Source organism: Mauremys mutica, chromosome 3 (genome assembly GCF_020497125.1).
Source record: "Mauremys mutica isolate MM-2020 ecotype Southern chromosome 3, ASM2049712v1, whole genome shotgun sequence".
Classification (NCBI taxonomy): domain Eukaryota; kingdom Metazoa; phylum Chordata; order Testudines; family Geoemydidae; genus Mauremys; species Mauremys mutica.
Window position 1 is genome coordinate 105,064,859 of NC_059074.1, and position 23,865 is coordinate 105,088,723.

Sequence of the window (23,865 nt, forward strand, 5' to 3'; positions counted from 1 at the left end):
CCCAACACCTCACAGCCCCGGCGCCGAAATGCCCCGCGCCGCGGTGACTCAGGCGGGGCAAGCCCCGCTGCGAGCGGCGAGGAATTTCTCCGGCTCAGACGCACCGGGATGGGGGGGGGGCGGCGGCTGCGAAGCGGGCGGGCCCGTGGGATCTGCCGCGGCGCGGTGCGAGGGGCCGGACTGCTCGCGCAGCGCCATCTAGGGGCCGGCAGGGCAGCTGTTGGGCGGCGTGTCACATGTCGGAAAGTCCCTGGCGCTGGGGGTGGAAATCCCCGCTCTGCTGGGGCTTTTTTCTCTGCTTAGTAAAATAGAAAGGAAAAAACAAGAGTCTTTACAGTTTATAGCCAGCGCAGCAGCAGCAGCAACAGGGAGGGGGCGGCTGAGGGAAGCCCAGCCAGGCGCTACTAAGGAGCCTGATTCTCTTGCAACCCCGTCTGGTCGGGCATTCATGGCTCCCAAGCTTGGCTCTGTCCTAACCTTGGTGCACTGGATCTGAGAAGGATTTTATCCGCCGCGCTGCGCTTTTGGAGGAGCCCTTCTGCAGAAAGGTACCCGGCTCTGTGCTGCTCTTTGCAATGGCTTTGCATGGCGGCTCCGGAGCACCGAGGGGCTTTGGGGGTGGCCCCCGAGCATGCCCTGGCTCGGATTTCTGGCTTGTTTCTGTGGGTGAGGGTGCAGTTCAGAGGGCCGGTTGGTAACACGAGCAAATACTCTGAAGGGAAGACTCGCGCGGAGGCAGCAGGATGTAGCAGATCTAATAGAGCTGTGTTTTAATCCAGCCCCCGACCCCCATCTCGGGAAGTTTGGTGTGTTCTTAACTTTAAAAACTTCGCTGGCCATTCTAGAACGTAAATACGAGGAGGAAAGGGGATTTGGAGAACAGATAGAAGAAGGGGCAGGTATACATGTAGTTATGTGCTGACACACAGCTGTGGTGTTGTAAGTTACATAATTATTGATGACAGCTCCTGTAGGTAGTTATGAAAGACCTATTGTTCTGATTGTTTAAAAAACGTGTATAACTATTTGGTGGGTTATGGAATAGTAACGATGGATGAGGAGAATTGGATTGGCTATTATCGTCTTGTCTACACTAGCAGTTTTGTTCCAATTTCCCACCTTATAATACCACTAGTGCAGTTCTACCGGTGGAGTGTTAGTCTAGACAGGTTGCCACTGTCATTTGGACCTCTACTGGGTAGAGTTCAACAACACAGTGGGTAAAACACCAGTGGGTTGTCTACACTGGTGTTCCCACCATTGCTAGGTTGCAGCAGTGAGAAATTTTGAAGAAAAACAACCTGCATGTACACATGTCAAATTGCCCAGTAGGGAGTACAGAGCTGGACTGCAAACTCAGAGCCAGGGTCTGTTCTATTAAAATCTTACAGCAGAAGTATAATGTATGTAAACATATGCTTAAATCTTCTATTTGTGATATTTAAAAAAAAAAAGCACCTCCTTGTTATTACTTAGTAGTTCCAGGTTTCTTTTTTAAATAAGAATCTGGCCTTATTTACAGAGTGCATTCATATATAATACTGCTCACTTACGTAACACGTTCCATCTGAGCCCCTAGACTGGAAGTTGCTAAACACTTAATAATTTGTACTGTACTTTATAAATATCAGTAAATCAAACTTCCTATCATGCTCATGAGCTAGGTAGGAAACTGTGGCAAGACAAGAAAACAACACCATATAAATTAATAGGAATTTTGCATGGAAAGGGGAGCATAATTGGTTGTTTACTTGTACCCAGTTCTGTAAAGTGTATGTTCCTTATTCCACCATTTGCTGTAAAGCGTACTATGATACTTTATGAAGATTAAATACAGTTGATATATATCAGCAGTGACAATTTTGGGTATTACTTTGATTTTTTTATTAGTTTTTTATCCAGTATTACAGTAGTTAGCATTCAGAGATGTTACATTCTTTGGTTTATACACTTATTACCTAAAAGGCTTCTAATGAAGTTGTTGGCCAGCCCATTTTGTTTGTACGTGGTGTCCCACATCCTGCCCCCCAGTGGCCTAGGGAGGCCTTATTCTGGTTTCTCTGCTATTATATTTCTATTAGGTCTACAAATCCTGCTCATGCCTGACAACCAACTTTTCACCTTGAAACAACGTCCCCTCAATCTGCTAGGCGAATTACACAACCACTCATTTGTTTCTTTCACAATCAGACCATCATAGTGCACCAACAAGCCAGATCCAGCAAGATGTTGATTGCCTTGTGTAAGATGTAAAATACCCTCACCTCCCATTCTTTTAAAATTATTATTTGTTAAACGTTGACAATGTGCCATGCACTACAAGGCCCACATAAAGACCATCCCTGCCCCACTGAAGTCAATGAAATTTGGGGGTACTAAGTATCAGGCAAGATTACTCTAATAATACCCAGCTGTTACATACCACATTTCATCAGTAGATCTCGAAGTGCTTTGGTTGGTAGCATTATCCTATCCCCATTTTACATATGGGGAAATTGAGGCACAGAGCAGTTATGTGACTGGCCCAAGGTCACTCATCAGGCCAAGGGTAGAGACAGGGATACAATGTAGATCTCCTGAGTCCCATCCAGTGCTCTGTGTACAGTTACATAAATATGAAAAGTATTATTGAATACAAAGGCTGATTTTTAAATAATTTTGGTTGCTCCATTTCACGGAATTCTTACAAATGACTTAGATCAGATTTTTTTATTTGTTTTTTTAACACCTCAAGAATTTTCTGTGCTTTGGTTTCTTTATCTTATCTGGGTGTAAACTGCTTTTTGTTTTGTTTTTTAAATTGTACTACTTTAAGCACTATCTTTTTTTTTTTTTAAAAGAATCGTTCTTTTTAAATTGCGCCATTTATGATTATTAGTTGTCAGACAGCAGTTTTCACATGTAGTGTGTGTGTGGGGGGGAATGCACTTAGAATAAAGGGGAGATGGGAATCTAGTTCTGAATAACCCATAGATTTAATTTGCCTTCTTTAAACAAATTGGGTGTTCCATTGTTTCTTAATATTGGAAAGATCCATTTCCAGGGCCCAAACTTGCAACACATAATCAGGTGATGAGTCCTTATTCATGCAAAAAATTCTATTGAATCAATGAGTCTCTTGTGTACGTAAGAGTTTGATGGATCAGGGATTGGAAGCTGTTGAAGAGGGTAAAGAAAAGTACAGCTGCGATTATAGTATATAATAAATTGATGACATTTTTATCTTTTTTGTTTTTTATTGTCTCATTCCATTTTTAACTTTAAAAATTAGTATGATGTGGAAAATAGGTGCAGGGACTGCGGGAAATGGACAAGATAGGAAATGAGTTAGTTAACATACACCTCTACCTCAATATAATGCTGTCCTTGGGAGCCAAAAAATCTTACCGCGTTATAGGTAAAACCGTGTTATATTGAACTTGCTTTGATCCACCAGAGTGCACAGGCCCCCCCCCTCCCCTGGAGCATTGCTTTACCGTGTTATATCCAAATTCGTGTTATATCGGGTGGCGTTATATTGAGGTAGCGATGTATATACCTTATAAAAACATCCTGTAGTGTGTATGTTTTTAATACGCAGTCTTTGCTTATAAAAGGTGCCTTCTTTGCATGTTCCAAGACATAATGGCCTTGACAAATGGCCAAATCTCCCACCCCCATTTGTATGAGCAAAGGAGATCCTGTGTGGACAGAACTCCCCCGGGTTGAGCAGAAATGGGGTATACAGCTTCTTCAGCATCAGACATCCCACCACTTCCACCCAGGACTCCATAGAAACTCTTCTAAGCGTGCCCACTGAGGTCTTCTGTCACAGATTCTTGGTAGGGGATGTACAAAGCAGCTCTGGGCAGAGCAGTTTGGGGCAATAATAACGGCTAGGCAGTTCCCTTTGTAGCTATTGACCAGCTGCAGGGGAACTATCACAAGGGCAGCTACCAGAGCCAGGCAGATGTAGAGGGAGGCCAATATAGCTATGTGGAGGAGCAGTCTTCCATGCAGGATATCTTTGCCTCTGCAGATAGGGGGTTCCCTTCCTGGTGTATCTGTGAGATTGTAATACCTTTCCACCTGCTTGCTCTGTGCCCCTCCAGGCTCTTATCACTAGAGAGGAGAATTTCCTGACAGATGTGAAGTTTGCTTTTCATTTGCCATTGGCCCCTCTTTGTTTCACCCAAAATTAGAAATCACAATATAGGTGTCATATTCTTTTAAGATATTTGATGAGAAAAGACTTGCTGAGTTCTCAAGTGCTAGAACATTTAAAGTTTATATGCATTTGCTTTCCTAGAAAAAAGTTAATTTTAAAACATTGAATGGGGGTGAGCACTGAGAGAACCAATGAAAGTACATGCGTGCGGATGTACTCTGTGTTCACATTTGGCTCTAGCCTGACAATGTGAAAAGACCTGATTTGCCTAGAACAAGCATGAGACGTCGGGTCCCCAGTGGAATGCCATTCATATCTATGGGTTTACGTTCTCCTCGCCTTATCCAGTGTGATAAGGAAAGGGGCAAATGGCGGTGAGCATTACTTGCCCCACAACGGAAAAATATTGGGGTTTTTTGAGCAAAGTGGAAATGCTTCTTCAGCTCTGTTGATTTACCATTGAGTAATAATGGGCCTCTAATTCCGTACCTCCCCACCCCCACGCACACATGCATGTGCCTCTGCAATAATTCTAGCATTAACATAACCTAAGGAATGTTCCTCTTATGTAGGAGTCTTATTCAATACCAGGTGCCTGCCTTGTTAGAAATGTTTAATTTGCTACTTGGTTAGTTTTAAACATCATCTGAAGTTATAAGCCTGGGCTGGGTGCTAACATTACATGTAACTATTCTAGATGTCTGGGCGCTTTTGAATATTGCACTGCGCATCACGTTGCTTTGTGCATGCTCTGCTACTCATGTATAAATCTGAAGTGGTCAGAATCCGTTTTCTCTGGCATGTGGTCAAGTTGAAAGCTTAAAGTTCAACAGGTTCACTGGAGCTTACCCTGCTCCATTGCTGATTAGACAAAGCTCTTGTTGTAATTTCCCCTCCTCTTGATCTCCCCTCCTCTTCACCCCACTTCCATTTAAACTTCTCCTTTTAAAAGTGCTGTAATTTCATTATGAATATATTCTCTTTTTTTTTTTTTTATTAAAGAGAAGACCGAGTAAAGAGACTGATTAGTAGTTGAGGATCTATAGCCGAGTAATGCTAAGAGATTCTTAGGTATGGATTTCATATTAACTATATAGTGCTCACCGTGGACTGTGTGGTTTACAGACAAAGTTGCAAACAAGATCTCTTCCTAAAGAATTTGCAGTCTAAATCTCGATACTAGCAAGAGTCCTGTGATGTACATTAAGTGAGACTAAAAGAATTGTCTTTTTTTTTTTTTCTTTCTTTTTTCCTTCAGGTTTCTTCTCGGAAAATGGCTGGCCAACAAGTTCTTCCCCAAGCTTTGTATCTGAGCAATATGCTGAAAGCCGTGAAGATTAGGGAGAGAATTCCTGAAGACCTTGTCATACCCACCAATGGAATAATTCATCACTTTAAAACAATGTACAGATACACAGTAGAAATGTTCAGAATGTGCCAGTTTTGTCCTCAGTTTCGGGAAATCCTTCAGAAAGCTTTAATTGACCGATCCACCCAGAGCTCACTGGAACATCAGAGGAAGCTGAACTGGTGCAGGGAAGTTAGGAAACTTGTGCCGTTAAAGACTAATGGTAAGTTATGTGTGTGTCCCTCTACTAGTATTAAGACAGGATGTAGCATGTTGTGTTAATAGGCTTGTAGTTTGCATTGCTAAGATAAAAACAATTTGCTTTATTAAAATAAACATGTCTGTTTTTATTTTAGCAACACAAATTAAAATCCTATTAACACAATATGCCAAACGAATTCTTAATCTCTAAGGATGCACAGTGTTCGTCACTGATATATCAACAGGTCGGAAAGTCTCATGGATGTTTAATCATATCATAAATCTTTGGTATGGTAGAGTGATATGTCTTTATCAATGAGGACCTCAACTCTTACAATGCTGGCATTTTCCATGATGCCTTCTAAGGACCTGATTCTGTAATAGTAGTTAGTATAGTATTATAACCCCTCCTCGTTGTAGTTTGCAGGCTGAACTCAGTTGCTAATGATTTTTTGGTATAACTCTAAGTACTGTATCGGTTGGAGTGTCTTAGATTTCCAGCCTTTAGCTCCCTGGCTGTGGAGTCAGCCCCTGATTAAGCTAACTAATATTGAATTGCATTATGGGATAATAGGGCTTTCTTTTTTCCCCACTTTTTGTGCATAGCTCCTATTTTCATTAATGACAGGTACATAATTCCCCTTGATTTTTAAATGAGAGTTAAAGAAAAGTAGCACGTGGTGCTGCTTTTAATATATTTTTATGTTATTTCAGGGCCTTGGGGATGACTTGGGAGAGGTGTTTCATAAATGTGTGTCTTATAATATCCCTAAAGAAAACAAGGCAAATATAGTAGATCATGGGGCTGGAGTCCAAAGATTTTGTGAGCAAGAGACTTGTATTTAAATTAATTAGCAGTAAGTTCTAATGAATGAGAGTGTGAGCTGTGAAATAGTGCATGTTCCTCAATCATTTCTTTTCATATGGACATACATGCACACTACCCAGTCCTCCTAGTTCATATTTCTTTCTCAAAATCTACAGTGTCCTATTACTGCTGTTCTTCCTACATATGATTATATTTTACAAAGACTAATACAAATTTAATCATGAGCATAGAAGCATCATCTAGCGGTAACTAACCCAACGACTAAGAAAACAATATAGGTCTATAAGTCTGTAACAGAAGCCCCAATGCCGCAATAAACCCCACATAGATCGTCCACTGTACTTGCACAGAGTTCCACTGACTTCCGTGAGCCTCTGCATGGGGTATGCGCACATGGAGGTCATCGCAGGACTGAGGCCACATTTAGCACTTGTTGCAGCATTTTGCAAACATTAAATAAGTAATCTTGTCACAAGTGTTGTATCACACACTCTATTTCATGCAGTATAATTGTAGCCATGCCAGTTCCAGAATATTAGAGAGGCAAGGGGGTTCAATAAAAGATATTACCTCACCCACAATATATTTCAGTCAAACAGATTTACTAAGAAAAATGTATAATCTAGTGGATTGCTCCCTGAAATGAATAGAAACATTTTAGGCCCAATTCTGCTATTACAATAACAAGGAGCTGCATAGCACCCACTGAATACATTTTACTGGCTTAGATCAGGAGTGGAGGACATTATTTGAAATGGAAATAATGCAGTGGTTTCAGGATGTGACTTATATACCACCTGTACATATGTGTACTAGAGGCATTTCTGGGATGTTAAAACTGCCCCTTTTTAAAATTTTATTGAGTTCAGTCCACTGCTCTCAGGTCAGTAGGGGCTGTTGGTACTGCAAGGGATTGGGGAAGAAGAAACACATCTCGTTACCTTCTGTGGTTTATGCAAAATCACCACAACAAAAGGCCTGTTCAGGACAAAGAAGATAAACAGTGTGGGTTGGAGGGAAGGATGCTTCAGCGTAGGAGTGGGGCTTGCAGGAACCCCTTAATTTCCCTGGAAACAATGTTAAGTCTTAATGAATGGAACAAGTTTTTCACATAGCATAAAAAAACTTTTTTAAGGGAGTTGGTTTACTTAACCTTTAGATTCGTACAGTGTGAATTTGACAGTTCTTTTAGTCAAAGACGGATTTACTATTTAGAACTCCTTACGGCTGCAGTTTTTTGAAAGCCAAGGAAACACATGCTTCTTCTAGGATTTTGGTAACGTTAACTTTACCTAATATGTACAAAAGAGTATATATCTGGGTGATTCACCATGTATGCTCTGAGGATATGAGAATGGAGTAAATGAGGAAGGGAGTAGGAGGTATAAAAATTGAAACCGTGTTTAAAAAAAAATTCCAGTGTCTATTGGCTGTAGAGATTTCACTTGTATAATGATTAGGCAGTCATTCCAGCTCACCCTAACCACACCCACTTGGAAAGTCCAGTATGTACTTCATAGTTCAAATGTGAATACATCAGAACAAGAAGTACAATAGCTGTTGCTCAATTGCTAGTCAAATAACTTAACCCTGGGGAATTCCAAGTATTGCATAGGGAATTTTGTACTGGTGGTTCTCAATAAAGAACTGAAAGTAAGTGCTAAAATAAAAAAAAAAATCTTATCTTTGCTCTCGATTTTTGCAAAGGGAAAATTTTAACAGGATGTATTAATTCTCTTACTTTTATGTCAAATTTCTTCTAGTTCAGGCAGAAGACTTTTCAGTTAATGTTGTGTATTTTCCCCTGATTGAGCCCATAATGTGTGGTCTCATTTTAAAGGAGATTTTGCAAGAAAAGGTTAGGAAATCAGAAAATGAATTTCACCCTATTCAGAAGGTCTGAAATTTATGCAGCAAGTCTGTAACAAATTACAAGTTTACAAAGGATTCATAGAGTGCTCAAGAACTTGTGTGGGCATTGTGCATGGCTTTGATTTGATTAGGCCTTTGGAGAACAGCAGTCATGAGAATGAGAAGGGGTTTAAAGCTCCTAATGTATGTAACAAACTGATACATTGGAAAATAATCTGAAATAATTTCTTGTTGGTATCTTCAGATTTAAAAAACAAACAAACCACAACTACAAATTCTTGGTGCTTTGTTAATTTCCTTGTACTACAATCTTGCAAGGAGATTAATGTGTCTTCATGTCCTTAGATGACTTAAGTACCTTTGCCTTTGATGACTTAAATACCTCATACGTCTGAGGAAGTGGGTATTCACCCACGATAGCTCATGCTCCAATTCGTCTGTTAGTCTATAAGGTGCCAAGTCTTTGCTGCTTGTACAGATCCAGACTAACACGGCTACTCCTCTGATACATAAGTGCCTTTGTAGTGAACAGTAAATCCCAGGCTTGAATCCAAGTGGTGTCCAAGAATAGTTTCTTTGTGTCTTCCTTTCAGGATTACCCTTGGGGAGGAAGAAGGGGCATGTGGTTAAAAGCCCAGGATTGGGGGAGGGGTTAAAAACAGGTTTTATTCCCAGCTCTTAACATACTTTCTTGACTTTACCTTGGTCAAGTCACTTAACTGCCCAGAGCAGGGATGGGCAAACATTTTGGCCTGAGGGCCACATCTGGGTTTGGAAATTGTGTGGTGGGCCATGAATGCTCATGAAGTTAACAATTCAGAGATATTCAAATAAACTTTGTTTTATAAAGATTAAACCGTACTTACAATTATAAATATACCATCACAGCGAAGTATTACAATAATTAAACCAAACTTACCTCCTTTCCATGCCCTCTTTGATTAATGTGAACAATGCAGCTGGCACTCCGTGGCCAACTACTCTGTTTTATCCTCAACAATGGAAAATGAACACTACTAAAAAGCAGAGTCACCTAAAGCTAACAAGTAGCAGGCACGTGGGCTTGCACGTTCCAGGCTCTGATGGCGCATTTGGGTTGTGCAGCCGCAGTAACGTGTGCCCTCATGCAGGTCCCACCTGAACACGTGGGAGCATCGGGCAGGCAGAGCAGGGCAAGCTCCCAACCCTGCTCTCAGGGGACTGGATTAAAAGGTCTAAGGGGCCGGATGCGTCCCGCGGGCCATAGTTTTCCCACCCCTGACCCAGAGCCTCAGCCTCTCCTTCTGAAAAATGGGATAATACTTTCCTGCCTCTCCGTGGAGTTATGAGGCTTCAGTCAATAATGTTTGTAAGGTATTTTGAGATTCTTAAATGGAAGGGGCTGTGTGTAAATGAAGACCAAAATATTATTTTATTTATTTATCATTTTTAGTCTGTCTTTCAAAAAGAAACCAGTCTGACATTTTTCACCAACCTGACATTGAACAATACACTTCAGTATTAGAGTGAGAGTGCCCTAGAAAAGCAGCAGAGATTGTTTCATGTAGGTCACTTACTACTTTCTTTTTGCTTTTCCTCTTGACAGGACTCTTCTGTCATACATAACAAAGCAAAATGCAGTGCAGTGTCATCCGTTAGAGCTGAGCCCTAGACTGGTCCCCCAGCTGTGCAGTATTACATTTTTGGCACAGTCCCCAAATCTGGACCAGTATGTTTTCAATCCCTGTCTTCTATGTTGCATCTTAAAAAATTGTAAACAGTGCTTGTGGAGTAGAGGAAATCTCTCTGTTTTCTGGGTTTATTTAATATGTTCTCTTAAACTTTGTCGTTTGATTTATCCTTTTAACAGATCATAAATGTAAAGACAAATTTAATTATGTATGAGGTATTTGCAAATAACCTCAAAATTTAGCTCATGTTGCTTTATTGTAATTTTTCATCCTTTTGCCCATCAGTGTCAAATATCATGGGCTAGTTTACCCAAATTGGAGCAGGAAAGGTGGGATTTATACCTCCCTGCCACAGCCTGCCCCCCTGCATCCAGTGGAGAGGAGGGAACGGATGGTAGTTTTTGGCATCCCCTCAGGGTTTTCCTAAAGAGAGGGGCTCTAATCTCCACCTTAGGAACCCCACTAGTAGAGGCTGTTGAGAGGAATTCAGGATCAGGTCTGAACTATATAATTTGGAATTTGTTCATTGTGCTTTATGGGCCAGTTGCTCCTTTTGTTACTTCTTCAGGAATTGTTTGGTTGTTTTTTTTAATTAACCAGTAACTTTCCCATAGGTGATGGTAATTGCCTCCTGCATGCTGCATCCCAGTACATGTGGGGTGTTCAAGATGTTGACTTGGTCCTGAGGAAAACACTATTCATCGCTCTGCAGGAAGTGGATACACGCAACTTCAAGCTTCGTTGGCAACTAGAGACTGTTAAATCGCAGGAGTTTGTAGAAACAGGACTCCACTATAACACCAGGGTAAATTAATTTGACTGCATAGTGCTATGACATTGGGGTAAACTAACTGGAGTGCGAAGGCTTGGTCATGTTTACTTGGTTAGGTTTGCTTGGGTGGGGCTATAGGCTGAGAGACAATTATGACAACAATCCTAAGAAAATAAAAAGGATTGTATGTAGCTAGCTTGAGTAACTTTTTCTTTGGAAGAAAAGGAAAAAGATGAATATCTTGGGGACAGGTTTTGACATGCTGTGCTGCAAACAGTTCTCGAGCTACATGTCTGTGAGCTGGTGCTAACGAATATTTAATTCTTGCCTCAGAACTGGGAAGAGGAATGGGAGAATCTCATCAGTATGACATCCCCAGAAACATCAGTGGCCCGAAACGGGCTTCAGTACAATGCACTGGAAGAAATCCATATATTTGTCCTTGTTAACATCCTCAGAAGGCCGATCATAGTTCTTGCAGGTGAGTCCTTCATGTCAGTTGCCTTTGACCTAATGTTAAGGACGGTGTCATTAAGTGCAAAATATATATGTCTTTTTGTAAATGTTCTGTTGCAGTGTTTTAAAACCCTAGAAATAAGATGTTGCACTTGTCATAGTTGAAAGGAATTTGAGCTTACTAATATTCAGTGTTTTTTTCCTTAAATAGACAAAATGCTGAGAAGCTTGGAGTCTGGTTCAAGCTTTGCCCCTCTGAATGTTGGTGGAATTTACTTGCCTCTCCACTGGCCAGCTGAAGAATGCTATAGATATCCTATTGTCCTGGGCTATGACAGAATGCATTTCACACCACTAGTCACTCTGAAGGACAGTGGGCCAGGTATGTTGTATCTAAGTTATCTACTTGGACTATATGTAGGATTTGTATGATCTTTGGTATTTGTGTGTTTGCACCTCCCCTTTATTGACAGTAAAACATTTAAAATATAATCTGGTCGAGAGTTACCTTTTTAAAATGGACACAACAAATATAAATGAGATATTCCTATTTAAATGTTCGACAGAGTCTTCAAAATGTAAATAGTTTACATGATATATAAACCTGCTAGGGCAATGGTCCCCAAACTGGGGGGTATGCTCCCCTGCGGGGGGTACAGAGTAACATTTTTGGGGAGCACACGGGGGCCTGGGTCAGCACTTATGGGGGGCGGGGAGGGAGCACTACTCTGCCCCCAGCTCTGCTCCAGCCCTGCACCCAGCCAAGGCCCTGGCTTCAGTTCCCAGCCTCAGTGCTGGGCCGACTCTGGCCCCGCTCCCGGCCTCATCTCCTGCTCCTGCCTTCCTGCCCTGCTCACGGCCACAGCTCCCACTCCCAGCTGCAGGTCCTGGCCTTGGTCGAGGCCCCAGCTGCAGCTCCAGGCACAGCCTCAGCCCCCAGTCCCGACTCCCAGGAGGGGGCACGGACGGATTACATTACGGATAAGGGGAGTGGGGACCACTGTGCTAGGGCTTCCAAAGGAATCAAAGGTTGCATCATATGCAGCCAAAGTGCCTATTGCTACTAAAGCACCATTTAGTGGATGGCTATCTATAGATGGGTTCAGTCTCAAGCATTACCTTTGCTGCAGAGTATTGAAACTTATTGCAATGCACTGACGTTAATTGTGTGCCCTGCAGCAGAGGAAGCACTTTTTAGGGCCCATCTACATCATGTGGTTGGGGTTAGTGACATCTGTCCATGTGTTTGTCTGTGTGTTTTTTGTGTATCCTGTTGTGGATGGGACAACACATTTCTAGATCCATACTGGGAAATTGTCCTGTAATAAGGTTCAAGAAACTAAACCTACTGTCCTCTCCACGCTAAGTATAAAAAAGAATTGTTAGGACGTTGAACCCCAAATGGTTCTCAGCATGCCCCAGTGAGCATCTTCATTCCATCTGCACTGCTTGGGAACACAGATGTAATCATGCATGCTCTTTACAGGCACGATTGCTGAATTTCAGAGTAGACTGAATAAGGGGATGATATTTTGCTTATCATATTTCACGGTTATTCCCATTTGGTAAAACTCACCCGTTCTGTTTCACACAGAAATCCGGGCTGTCCCACTGGTCAGCAGTGAACGAGGCAGGTTTGAAGACTTGAAGGTGCACTTTCTGACAGACCCTGAGGAGATAGGAAAGGAGCAGCTACTGAAAGAATACCTGACGGTGATAGAGATTCCAGTGCAAGGCTGGGATCATGGTACAACTCATTTAATTTATGCTGCAAAGTGAGTGGTGTTCTTCTCTTCTTACAGCTTTATAGTTGTTGCTGATAAAAGATTGAATATGTTATCCTATAAGACTTTTTATTTCTTTATCAGCAACATGCATATTTATATACACCATTATGAAATCATGTCACAATTAATAATAATAATAATAATAATGTACCTTTTGTGGTGTAAGACTCTAGCTTGAAGCAGGCTCAAATTTAAATTCTGAAATTTCCAGTCTTCAGTTTCAGAAGGTAGTTAATAAATTAGTCCTGTTGTCAGCCAGGTAGCTAAAGGGGTGGGGCTGAAAATGAGAACTCAGAAATAATAATTAAATGCTCACATTCTTATTTAAACAGCTTTTGGGCAAATTGTGCCTTGAAGCACATTCATTGCATTAGGGAAAGTGTGCAGCTGTTGTGACCAAGTGCATGTGGCTTCCGGCATTCTGCCTGTGCAGTGCAGCTGTAGGCAGGACACTGCAGGGGTGTAGTGTGGAGGAGCAGGAGACTGACTCCATGCCCACCCTCTTATGCTTAGTATATGCCCCTTTGGGTGTAGATGGCTTTTGGCTGTGCTAACCTCCTCCTTGCTCTGAGGGCACACTAACAGCAACATTCTGCCCCGTTCCTGAACAGATGCATAAGGGAGAGACTCCCTGCAACCTCCTTTTCACTCCTGTCCCCTTGTGGCGGAAGAGCTCTTTCTGCTCATGAAAGGTTCTGGATTGACAGCCTTGAAAATTAAAATTCCCCCACCCAGGTGCAGCATGGGCAGTGGTAAAACCACTTCCCCAGTTTTGCTGGGCTCATGTGTCTCAACCCTGTACTGAATGGATTACTTCTCCACATTTGCTCAGTTGTGGCCTCTAACATCATTGCAGTGGGGTGGTGGGGGTTGTGATGTGGACATTAAACAAATAGGAACTTCTCTGAGCCACCATCTGCTCATTTCACATAAGCAGGGTTTCCAGTTTTAGATATCAAAGCAAAAATGGGAGTAGGTGTTTATACAATATATACCAACATCTTTAGAGATGGAAATTGTTTGCAAAGTGGGCTGGTGGGACCTACAAAACTCCCAGTTTACTCTGAACTGAGTGATGAACTTCAGTGGCAGTTAAGAGTTTGGAGTTTTTTAACATCAATTTACTCCATTACAAATTAGATGTAGTGTGCCTACAACTAAATGCTGAAAACCGCATTGGCCAGCATTCAGCATTCTGAGAATACTACCAACTAGGATTGTATCAAACAGCTTATTTAGAGGTGAAAGGCTCCATTGAACTTTACTAGACACCTAACTTTCAAAATAAGTCACTCTAAGCTATAGTTTACCATCATATATTTTTAATTCAGCAATATGGATATGTAATAATTATCTCTTTACCACCTTAAATTTACATTTCCTCATCCAGTGTTGCTCATATTCAATACCGTGCCCACTCCTTGCCCCTTTCAGACACTGATATACATGTTGATTGTTTGTTTTCTTATTTGGCCTTCAGGTTAGATGAAGGCAACTTACCCAAAGAGATAAATCTGGTGGAAGATTACTTTCAACTGGTACAGCACGAGTACAAGAAATGGCAAAAGAACAATACGCTTATGACGAGGGAGCCCTACACTGGGAATATACTGGAACTGTCCTTACCCCAGCTGTCTCTTGTAGAGGTGAAATGTGAAACTCCCAATTGCCCCTTCTTTATGTCTGTGAACACCCAGCCCTATTGTCATGAGTGCTTTGAGCGGAGGCAACAGGGAAATAAACCAAGGAGATCGAGCGCCAAAACGGTATCTGAAAAGTCCCGGAAGACTGGAGCAGGCTCATCTAGGGTTGAGTTTTGTGAGCCCGGGGGCGGGCTATCTGAAGAGCCAGTGACAGGGCCTCATTCTGCACCTCCAACAGCTCCAAGCCTTTTTCTGTATAGTGAAACCACTGCTATGAAATGCAGGACTCCAGACTGCCCTTTTACGTTAAATGTGCAACACAATGGACTCTGTGAACGCTGCTACAATTCCAGACAGCTCAGTCCCTCTAACAACTTGGACAACCTGCGACATATAAACAGTGTGACATGTAAAATCTGCCTTCAGGACACAAATAGAACCTTTAATGGCATCTGCAGCTCTTGTCTCAAAAGGACTACAGAGCCATCAATTGCCAATCCTGTCTTCCTGCCTACATTCCATCAGAGATCTCACTCCGACCCTTCACAGCTATCACAGAGCTTCCTCCAGCATTCCTGTCGTGCAGCACCCAGCAACGAGCTGGAGGAGCTGCCTTCTTCAGTAATGCTTCCAGCTCCTCACAATTCGGAGGAAAGGAATGGAAGTAGCCAGTGCAGAAAACCTGGCTGCATGTTTTTTGGGACTCCTCAGAATGAAGGCTTTTGCACTCTATGCTTCTTTGAGTACAAGGAAAACAACGGTAAGTGAAGCTAGTTTTAGTTCCCTAACACCTTATCTTCAGAGACAATGACCTGAAGTTACAGGGTGTTTTTTGTGGGGGAGAGGGGATGTTGCTAATACAAAAATATCAAGGATGGGCCAACCATCACAGGCATTAATGTGATGAGAATATATCCTTGACACACTTATTTTTGTGTAAACCATGGTACAAGATAAGGGTGGGTTTTCAAAAGCACTCAGGATTGGCCCAGTTCGGCTCCCACTGAAGTCTATGGTAAAATTCCCATTGACTACTGTGGAAGGAGAGCTAGGCCAGCACTGAGTTCTAGTGAAAATCTCACCCATAAACCACTTTTCAGTTGTGTTTTGGTGCAAATTGTCTGTAATTAAAGTGCTTTAATGTCAGAGTGATAAGAGTTGTAGGAATCAGTCAAATACCACTTAATTGTCACTGCCTAAAGTCAGGTTTCATTAGTAATGCAAGGGCCACGTTCATCCTTGATGTAGCTATTGAAGTTACCTGTGCAAGTTAAGTAAGAAAGGCTGTAAGAAATCTGGTTATATTAGAAGATCAGCAGTCACTTTAGTAGTGGTTACGTTTGGGAAGTTACATTATTAAAACGTACCTCTTTTAACCATTTTTTTTTTTATTAATGCTGTGTTTTATGTGAAGTCAGGCCCTCATATGGGCAATATTCTGTAGCTAAATCAAAGGATACAGTCCTTCCCATGTTACTACTCTTCTCTAAAATGAGCAAAGAACTCTCAGGGGTAGTACCTGAGAGAGGAATGTAGGAGGGGAAATAATGCATATGTCTTGCAGAATAGCTCATTTATGACACTAGTGGACTACAGTCTGAAACTTTTTTTTCCACATACTTTCAAGTTATAGAAGCTCCCCGGTAAATCATGTGGTAGCAGTTATGTGTGCTAGTAGTTTATTTTCCGAGGTCATTCACAATATAATTTTTTCCTGTTGTTGTGGAATACAGCATACACAATCTGTATATGTAGGCTTTTTAATAAACCAGTGAAATGTAACCCATTCATTGCTGGTCCTTTGCACTACCACTTCTATTTAACATTCCACTGAAATTGAGGGAGAATATTGGGAGGAAATCCTGGATCCATTGAAGTCAACAGCAAAATTTCCCTTGACTTCAATAAGGTCAGGTTTATGCTCCTGGTCCTTTTAGCAACTGCGATCTAACTTGAAAGTACAGAAGGAGACAAACTTTTTTAATTGTTTCAACAACTTTTGATTTAAAAATAAGATTAGTAGCCACCATTATTTATATATCTTTAAAAAAGGTGAATCTGTTCTGAATATTTGGGGTGGCCTCATACCTACTTGAGGCTAGATGACTTGTTTTGGAGACCAAAGAATTCCGTGTTGCCATTTTTGTCATCAAAAGTGTTGTGCTCATTGAAATAACCTCTCTCTTCTTGCTTTGTATGGTAGACAGTGCCTCACTACTTCATCAAAGAAGGTCTCAAAGGAATTCTTCTGCTTCTGGTCAGCCTGGGACCTCTGCTGCCACATTCCACAACACCATTTCCTGCCTGGGGCGAGAATGTGGCACCCTGGGCAGCAGTATGCTTGAAGGGTATTGTCAGAAATGTTTTATTGAAGCACAGACTCAGCGATTCCGTGAAGCCATAAGGACTGAACAGCAGCTAGTGGGACAATCTGAAGTAAGTGAACTTCCCCCAGTGCTGAACCCTGTACCCTTCACCCTAATATATCTTAGTGAACAGTTTCAACTGTAGAATAGAAAATCCCCACGTTACTGCACCTCCACTTTCTGAAAAGGAAAATTTTGAGTAAGTCACTACTCTGCCTTCCAGAACTGAGCACTAGGGAGGTGTGTAAGTCTTTTCCCATGTTACATCTACAGCAGACGCTGGTGATGAACACCACAAAATATCTTGCAAGAGCTTTTGTCCCATTAGCATGAAAAGCCTTGGAGCATCCTAGAAGAACAGCATCAGTGGCTATAGATTTTTCTTTCAGAGTGGTAGCCGTGTTAGTCTGTATCAGCAAAAAGAACGAGGAGTACTTGTGGCACCTTAGGCCTGGTCTACACTAAGGGGAGGGAGGTCGGCTGAACTCGAACTACCTTAGTTCGAACTACTCACCTGTCCAGACGCTGCGGGATCGAAGTCCGTGGCTCCCCCGTCGACTCCGCCACCGCCGTTCGCGTTGGTGGAGTTCCGGAGTCGACGGGAGCGCGTTCGGAGTTCGCTATATCGCGTCTAGATGAGACGTGATATAGCGAACTCCGAGAAGTCGAACGCTACCCGCCGACCTGGGCGGGTAGTATAGACGTAGCCTTAGAGACTAACACATTTACTCCTTTGAGATTTCATTTAAAAATGAAAATAAAAAGCAACACAGCCAAACCATTTCAGTTTCTAAAATCTAATACAACACATCAAGTTTACTGTATATAGGAGTTAGCCTTGCTTCATATTGATTCCAAGGCAGGGGGGAAGATTTTTCAACCATGTTCAGTGTTGCCCTAACTCTGCTCAGATTTAAGTGTATGGGAGTTTTATCATCGAGTTCACTAGGAACAGATGAGCCAGTGCTGAGTGCTTTTGGAAATCTCCCCCTTCACAGCTGTGAAACCACATCAGGCAAGTTAATCAGCTTTAATAATGTCCAGCACTACCTTTATTTAGTTAATTTGGAGAGAAGGTGGGTGGAAGTGTTGAGCAGAGTTTTCAGGGAGGAAACTTTTTGTAATAAATGAAAGCCTTTTAAGATTGTCTGTCTGATAAATCCTGGCCCATAACAAGCGTGGACCTTTGTGCTCTACTGTATTCTCAGAAGAAGGAAGTCTCTACCTAGAAATTGAAAAGACGGGTGCTTTGGAAATCAGATTCTTGGAAAGCTCTTGTAAATAGTGCTGCAGCACTTCTTGCGGCCACTGTATACTGAACAAACCTGAAGTGGCCAAATATCAAAACACAGCAGCGTCCAAGGCAATTAAAAGCCACTTATGCAGTCAGCATTGCAACTGACAATTTTTTTTTAACCTTTACAGAGAACTGGGCAACACCGAGACTTACAGGTATCAGCAGTGGGGAGCCAAAAGCGAAAGTGTGCCACGGCTTCTTGTAGGAACAACTTAGCCTGCAGAAACGATGAGCTGTGTCAGGAGTGCCAGCGAGTACAGTCTGGGAATCCTAGAGGCCCTGCTGCAGAAGAGCCTCCAAAACAGTGCTGCCGAGCCACTGGCTGTGATCATTATGGCAATAATAAGTGCAGCGGCTACTGCAACGAATGCTACCAGTTCAAAGAGATGTATGGCTAGCGGAGAAGTGCTGGCAAAGCGCAACACCTGCTTCTACCTCGCTGAAATGGTGCTATGTCCAAAACACTTAAGAGGCCAGCCATGGCAAGGTCCATTTGAACAGTGTGACGTGTGCATATATATGGCTTTGGGGGGAAAATAAGCTGTCTGGTTATGTACATATTTATTGCCGTGGGTATGAATAAATATCCACTTAATACAAACACTGCATATGTTGAACAATGAGAAGTCAGTCTGCTTTCTGCACAGAGGAATCTTGCAGGAATGGTCTGCTATAATGCTGACTCCAAACTCCCTCTCCTCTTGGATTTCAAAATTCCTCGAGTGCATACTGGGGCAAAGTGAAGCATTTGAATAGGGAGGACTTTGAAACTTTGCCTCTGCACTGATACCTCCCCTGCACCTTGTCAGAACTGACCATTCAGAGTGCAAGGACACTCAACCAATGTCTGAGGTGCAGAGCTTCTTCAATTGGCCTACGTCAGTGTTTTGCTCAAGGTGAGGCTGGCCCTTCTTGAGAGGACTCCATTCTTGTCCAGGGGAGTCTGGTGCAAGCTGGGGGTGAAGATGTAGTTAAGAAACTTGCTTTCGCTTGGTTGCCTTCGTCTAAGAGCTTTGTCTTGCATGTAGAGTGTTCTGGTTGGTTCTGTGTTTGCTGAGCCCTGGGCAGAAAGAAGTCACAAATGAAGGACAACTCGCTGCCTGCCCAGCCAACATGTTTAACCAATGCACCTCCCTTTCCAAAATGCAAAAATAATAGGGACCCAACGAGTAAGCCCATAACCGTTGGCTACAAATGCATTTACGTGAAGGGAGGCCTGAACACTCCCCTCCCCGTCCCCTAGGGAAGGAAATACCACCACAAGGTATGAGAAACAGCCCTAGGTTTCGATGCTGATGCCAAAATCACCCTGTCTGCTTTGGTGTAGGAGGAAGCACAATAGCAGTCAGTGCTGCGCAAGCTGCTCTTTTCGTATTTTATTGCCCCCCCACCCCTGTTTTTCTGGCATCAAGGGCCCAATCCTGCAAAATGATGAGCGCCTTTTGTCCAGCGTTGGGAACTATCATCTCCTGTTTTGGGAGTTAAGGGCACTCAGGATCTCAGGATTGGGCCCTGATTATCTCTGCAGTTGCTGCTCAGATATTTTTATGCCTTCCAGGGTATCTGTTTGTTCAGCTGAAGGACTTTATTTTATTTTTGTAACACTTGGTTTTCTACAGCGGCAGGGTATCCTAGTCGTAATATAGACATACAGTCAATGAGATCCAGCCCATGCCCTGCAGCTGAGAGACCAGTTCTGTCACTTACTCTTTCATATGTTAGAGATTACTTTGTAACCAAACCCAAAATGTAAGGAAGGTTTTAAAAGTAAACTCCATGGTACACAACAATGGCCACTTTTGTGGCTCCTGTAGCTGCTGTCCATGTCTAATGATTGCGAGTTTGTACCTGTCCTGGTTTTAGAATGAGATTGGGATTTACATTTGCAGGAATGGTATGGCCTGGCTTTTGTTGCTGCTGTTTGAGGTTAGAAATTAAAGGGGGCATTGCCGTGAACTTCTGTGGGGCCACAATTTCACTCCTGGAGTTCAGGTCTCCACTTCTCAAGCTACATTTCTTTCTCTAGCAAACTTGTCTGATTGCTGTACCAGAACTGCTCTTGTTTCCCTCTGCTTTTCATCCCACCCCCATCCCTCAGTTTTTTTCAGCTTTTATTGCTGCTATTATTTTGGAGGAAGCAGTGTGTACAACAGCTGCTCTGATCTACTTGTATCATTATTGAACTTTTTCTATATATATTTGTGAACTTCTACAATAAATGTGAAATTAAGATATTTATGTTATTCAAATAATGTACCTTGAAATTTGCACATATTTTAGGAAATTTTTTTAGTATAATTTACTCATTAACTTTGACAAAGTAAATGTATAATTGGAAAAAAAAATTCTCCAATATAAAGAAATAAATTATTGAAGGATTAACTTTGATATTTTACATTTGTGGTTGGTGGGAGAAGAACATAGTTAGGTTTCACAGGCACTGATCCAGGAAAGCATCTCTGTTCAGGACAGCACTGCAGCATGTGCTTCAAGTTAAATATGCCCTGAAGCGTAGTCCTGAACAAGACTGAAGAATGTGCTTTCCTGAATTGGAACCATGTAGCACAGTCCTTTGAGGAGCAAAGTGCTATTGCTGCTGAGCATGCTCAAGTGTTACTGAAGTCAGTGGCCTTGCAAAAAAAGCTTCACACCTTTCAGGATACTGCACATGAAGGGATGCGGGGAGGGATAGCTCAGTGGTTTGAGCATTGGCCTGCTAAACCCAGGGTTGTGAGTTCAATCCTTGAGGAGGCCATTTAGGGATCTGGGGCAAAAATTGGTCCTGCTAGTGAAGGCAGGGGGCTGGACTCAATGACCTTTCAAGGTCCCTTCCAGTTCTAGGAGATTGGCATATCTCCAATTATTACCTTTTCGTGGTGGAATCTCCTTCCTTAGAGGTTTTTAAGGTCAGGCTTGACAAAGCCCTGGCTGGGATGATTTAGTTGGGTTTGATCCTGCTTTGAGCAGGGGGTTGGACTAGATGACCTCCTGAGGTCCCTTCCAACCCTGAGATTCTATGATAAGCAAACATCCATAGGGACGTGGATCCTGAGTAGCTTCAGTTCTTGTTGAAGTCTGTGTGAGTTCAGGACACTCAGCAGGAGCTGAACCCATGGTGAGTAATGAAAGGACAGCTAAGAACAGTCAGTCATGTTGCTTGGAATTTCTCAGCCTGGGAAGGAAGTTCTTTCAACTGAAAGCATTAAATCCCCATGATATGTTCTTTGCAGCTTTCTGGGGCCCTTACTCATAACTCTAAAGTCACATGAAGTTCTATATCACTCTGATGTCTCTTATGTAAATGACCACACACTCTGTTTCGTGTGATCTAGTTGTGGGGGAACGACAAAGCAAATACATTTTACGCACCCTGGTATTTCCCTAATCTTATGGGGGATTTTGATCATCTGAAGCTTGATGACCTCTGCCTGTGCACCTAGTATTTCTCCTTGGGCTTCTATGCTTTTTCTTTCCTGTATTGCAAGAGAATTAAAATAGTTGGGGTTTCTCCCTTTTAGACCACTACTAAAGATCTCTGCTGTTAGATGACTAAATAAAAACCCTAGTTTGGCCAGATTTCTTTTCGTACCAAAAAAGTAACACTTTTTTATGAAATAATGGGCTTGGAAGCAGTCTTTTGTAGCTTTATAAATCCCTGTAATACAGTGCAACACGAGTCATTTTTATTTTTGGTAGGGCCAGGGTGCTTTATTACCTACACAGTGATTCTAACATGAGTCAAGCTGGGAAAATGAATGGTCAGCATGTTAGTTGTGACCTTGAGGTTAAACACCAGCGGACATGGCAATTCATTGTGATGCAATGTTATGCTAGTAGATAACTTCTGGTCCAGAAAAGAAGAAAGTCACATGCCATCCTTTAGCCTAGGTCACAGAAGAAATGTCGGTGTTTGATATTTCACTAGACTGCAAGACAGCTTTCAGAGTGCTGATCTAGGGTAATGGACCATTTAGTGCAAGGAGACAGCATGAAACGGTGAAACTACATGTGACTCATGAAAGAAATAGACTTCACCTAACTACAGTTACTCTTTAACACTGATATTCCAAAGGCTGCAGTCAGGGTCACAGCCACATTGTGGTAGTAGCATGCAAATAACTTAGGAGAGGTGGCCCCTATCTTGAAGCGCTTACAGTATAAGGGCCAGATCATGGCTGAGGCAGTACACCCACACAAGAGCATAAAACTTCACATTTTTTACTGTAGGCCATAGAGCCATGTGAGTAGGAGTAAATGGGTTTGTATCAATACTTCCCATCATCACAGCCCCTAATTAAGAAAGAGGCAGAAACTGGAAGTTCTCCGAACCATGGGGCTGCATCCTGCCTGTTGTCTTCTGGTATCCTGGTTTGGCCTGGCTCTTGGTAACTACCTCCTGGTTCCTGTCCTCCAGTTCTGTCATCTGATCCTGGCCTCCTGACTTGGCCTAATTCCTGCTAATTGGCTCCTGTGTCCTTGGTCTGAGACTGATGTTAATCCCTAAGCCAAGCTGCCCACAGCCTGGCCCTGGCACATACAGTGATCTCTAAAAATAAAGTGTGATCCCACATGCAACATAAGGGGTTTCCACAGGCTATAGGCTGCAGATGATACATATTCTCAGCTGCTGTAAATCAGCATTGCTCCATTGCCTTCAGAAGAGCTGTACCTATTCACACACCTGAGACTCTTGCCCATAATGTGCAGGGTAGCTACTTCCTAAATTACCTGTTTATGTTCATTATAGCCTAATTAGGCTCCTAAAATTAGACATCTATATTAATTTGTAGGAAGCTAAATGCCATGAGTGGCCTGATTTTCATATTTTTTTCAGAGGGAATTTTCAAAATTACCATTGAAATCAGTGCACTGATGAGCCAAAGTTCGGTGCCTCCCTCTGCTCATGATCCTCAGCTGTGAACCCTCTCCTGTAGGGTCCTATGCCTTAGCAGCTGAAATGGTCTCTCTGCCTCCTGCTCTCATTCAATACCTCTCCTATGCTTGCCCTAGGTATGCCTGTGTACCAAGCTGTCTTTTGTACAGGTGCTCTGCTGCCCTTCAACCTACCCATTGCCTGCCTCCTGATGAGGGGATTGGGCAGGTAACTGATGTTAGGTGTGCTCTGATCATGCCTATGGGATTGGGCCTCACTGGTAAAATAGTTGTTCCCCAGCCTACTTTGAAAATCCCTCTTCATGGCCTCTGGGGCTTTGACTTGAGTTAGGGCTCAGAGTAGCTCATTAGCTATGGAGCAGTGTCAGGACTTACCATTTGCAAAGCCACCCATCAGCAGAAACATAGGTGCCTCAGGGACTTAGGTGCCTAGGGTTAGGGGGCCACTGAGAAGCAGCTTTGAAAATAGCAGTGGTGCCTAAATGGTGGACTTAGGTGCCTAAGGAAGCAGCTAGATACGTAGATGCTTTTAAGGTTCTGGGCCATTTGGGTATGTCTGCACTGCAATGAAATACTCCTTGCTG

The 23,865-nt window shown here is 42.6% G+C and overlaps 1 protein-coding gene across 1 annotated transcript; it reads left to right on the forward strand.

The window, feature by feature from the left end:
• The first annotated feature begins 236 nt into the window (after positions 1-236).
• Positions 237-20,747, forward strand: TNFAIP3 (TNF alpha induced protein 3). The gene is made up of 9 exons (XM_045011861.1): positions 237-548; positions 5,406-5,718; positions 10,682-10,872; positions 11,173-11,320; positions 11,507-11,677; positions 12,890-13,070; positions 14,563-15,485; positions 16,929-17,161; positions 18,517-20,747. The coding sequence occupies exons 2-9, from the start codon at positions 5,421-5,423 to the stop codon at positions 18,784-18,786; spliced, it is 2,415 nt and encodes an 804-aa protein (XP_044867796.1). The 5' UTR covers positions 237-548; positions 5,406-5,420; the 3' UTR covers positions 18,787-20,747.
• The last annotated feature ends 3,118 nt before the right edge of the window (positions 20,748-23,865 follow it).

Coding starts and splice junctions, on each gene's coding strand:
- TNFAIP3 (XM_045011861.1), top strand. CDS start 5,421: ATGGCTGGCCAACAAGTTCTTCCCCAAGCTTTGTATCTGAGCAATATG. Junction 5,719..10,681: donor TGTGCCGTTAAAGACTAATG/GTAAGTTATGTG, acceptor ACTTTCCCATAG/GTGATGGTAATTGCCTCCTG. Junction 15,486..16,928: donor TGAGTACAAGGAAAACAACG/GTAAGTGAAGCT, acceptor TTTGTATGGTAG/ACAGTGCCTCACTACTTCAT.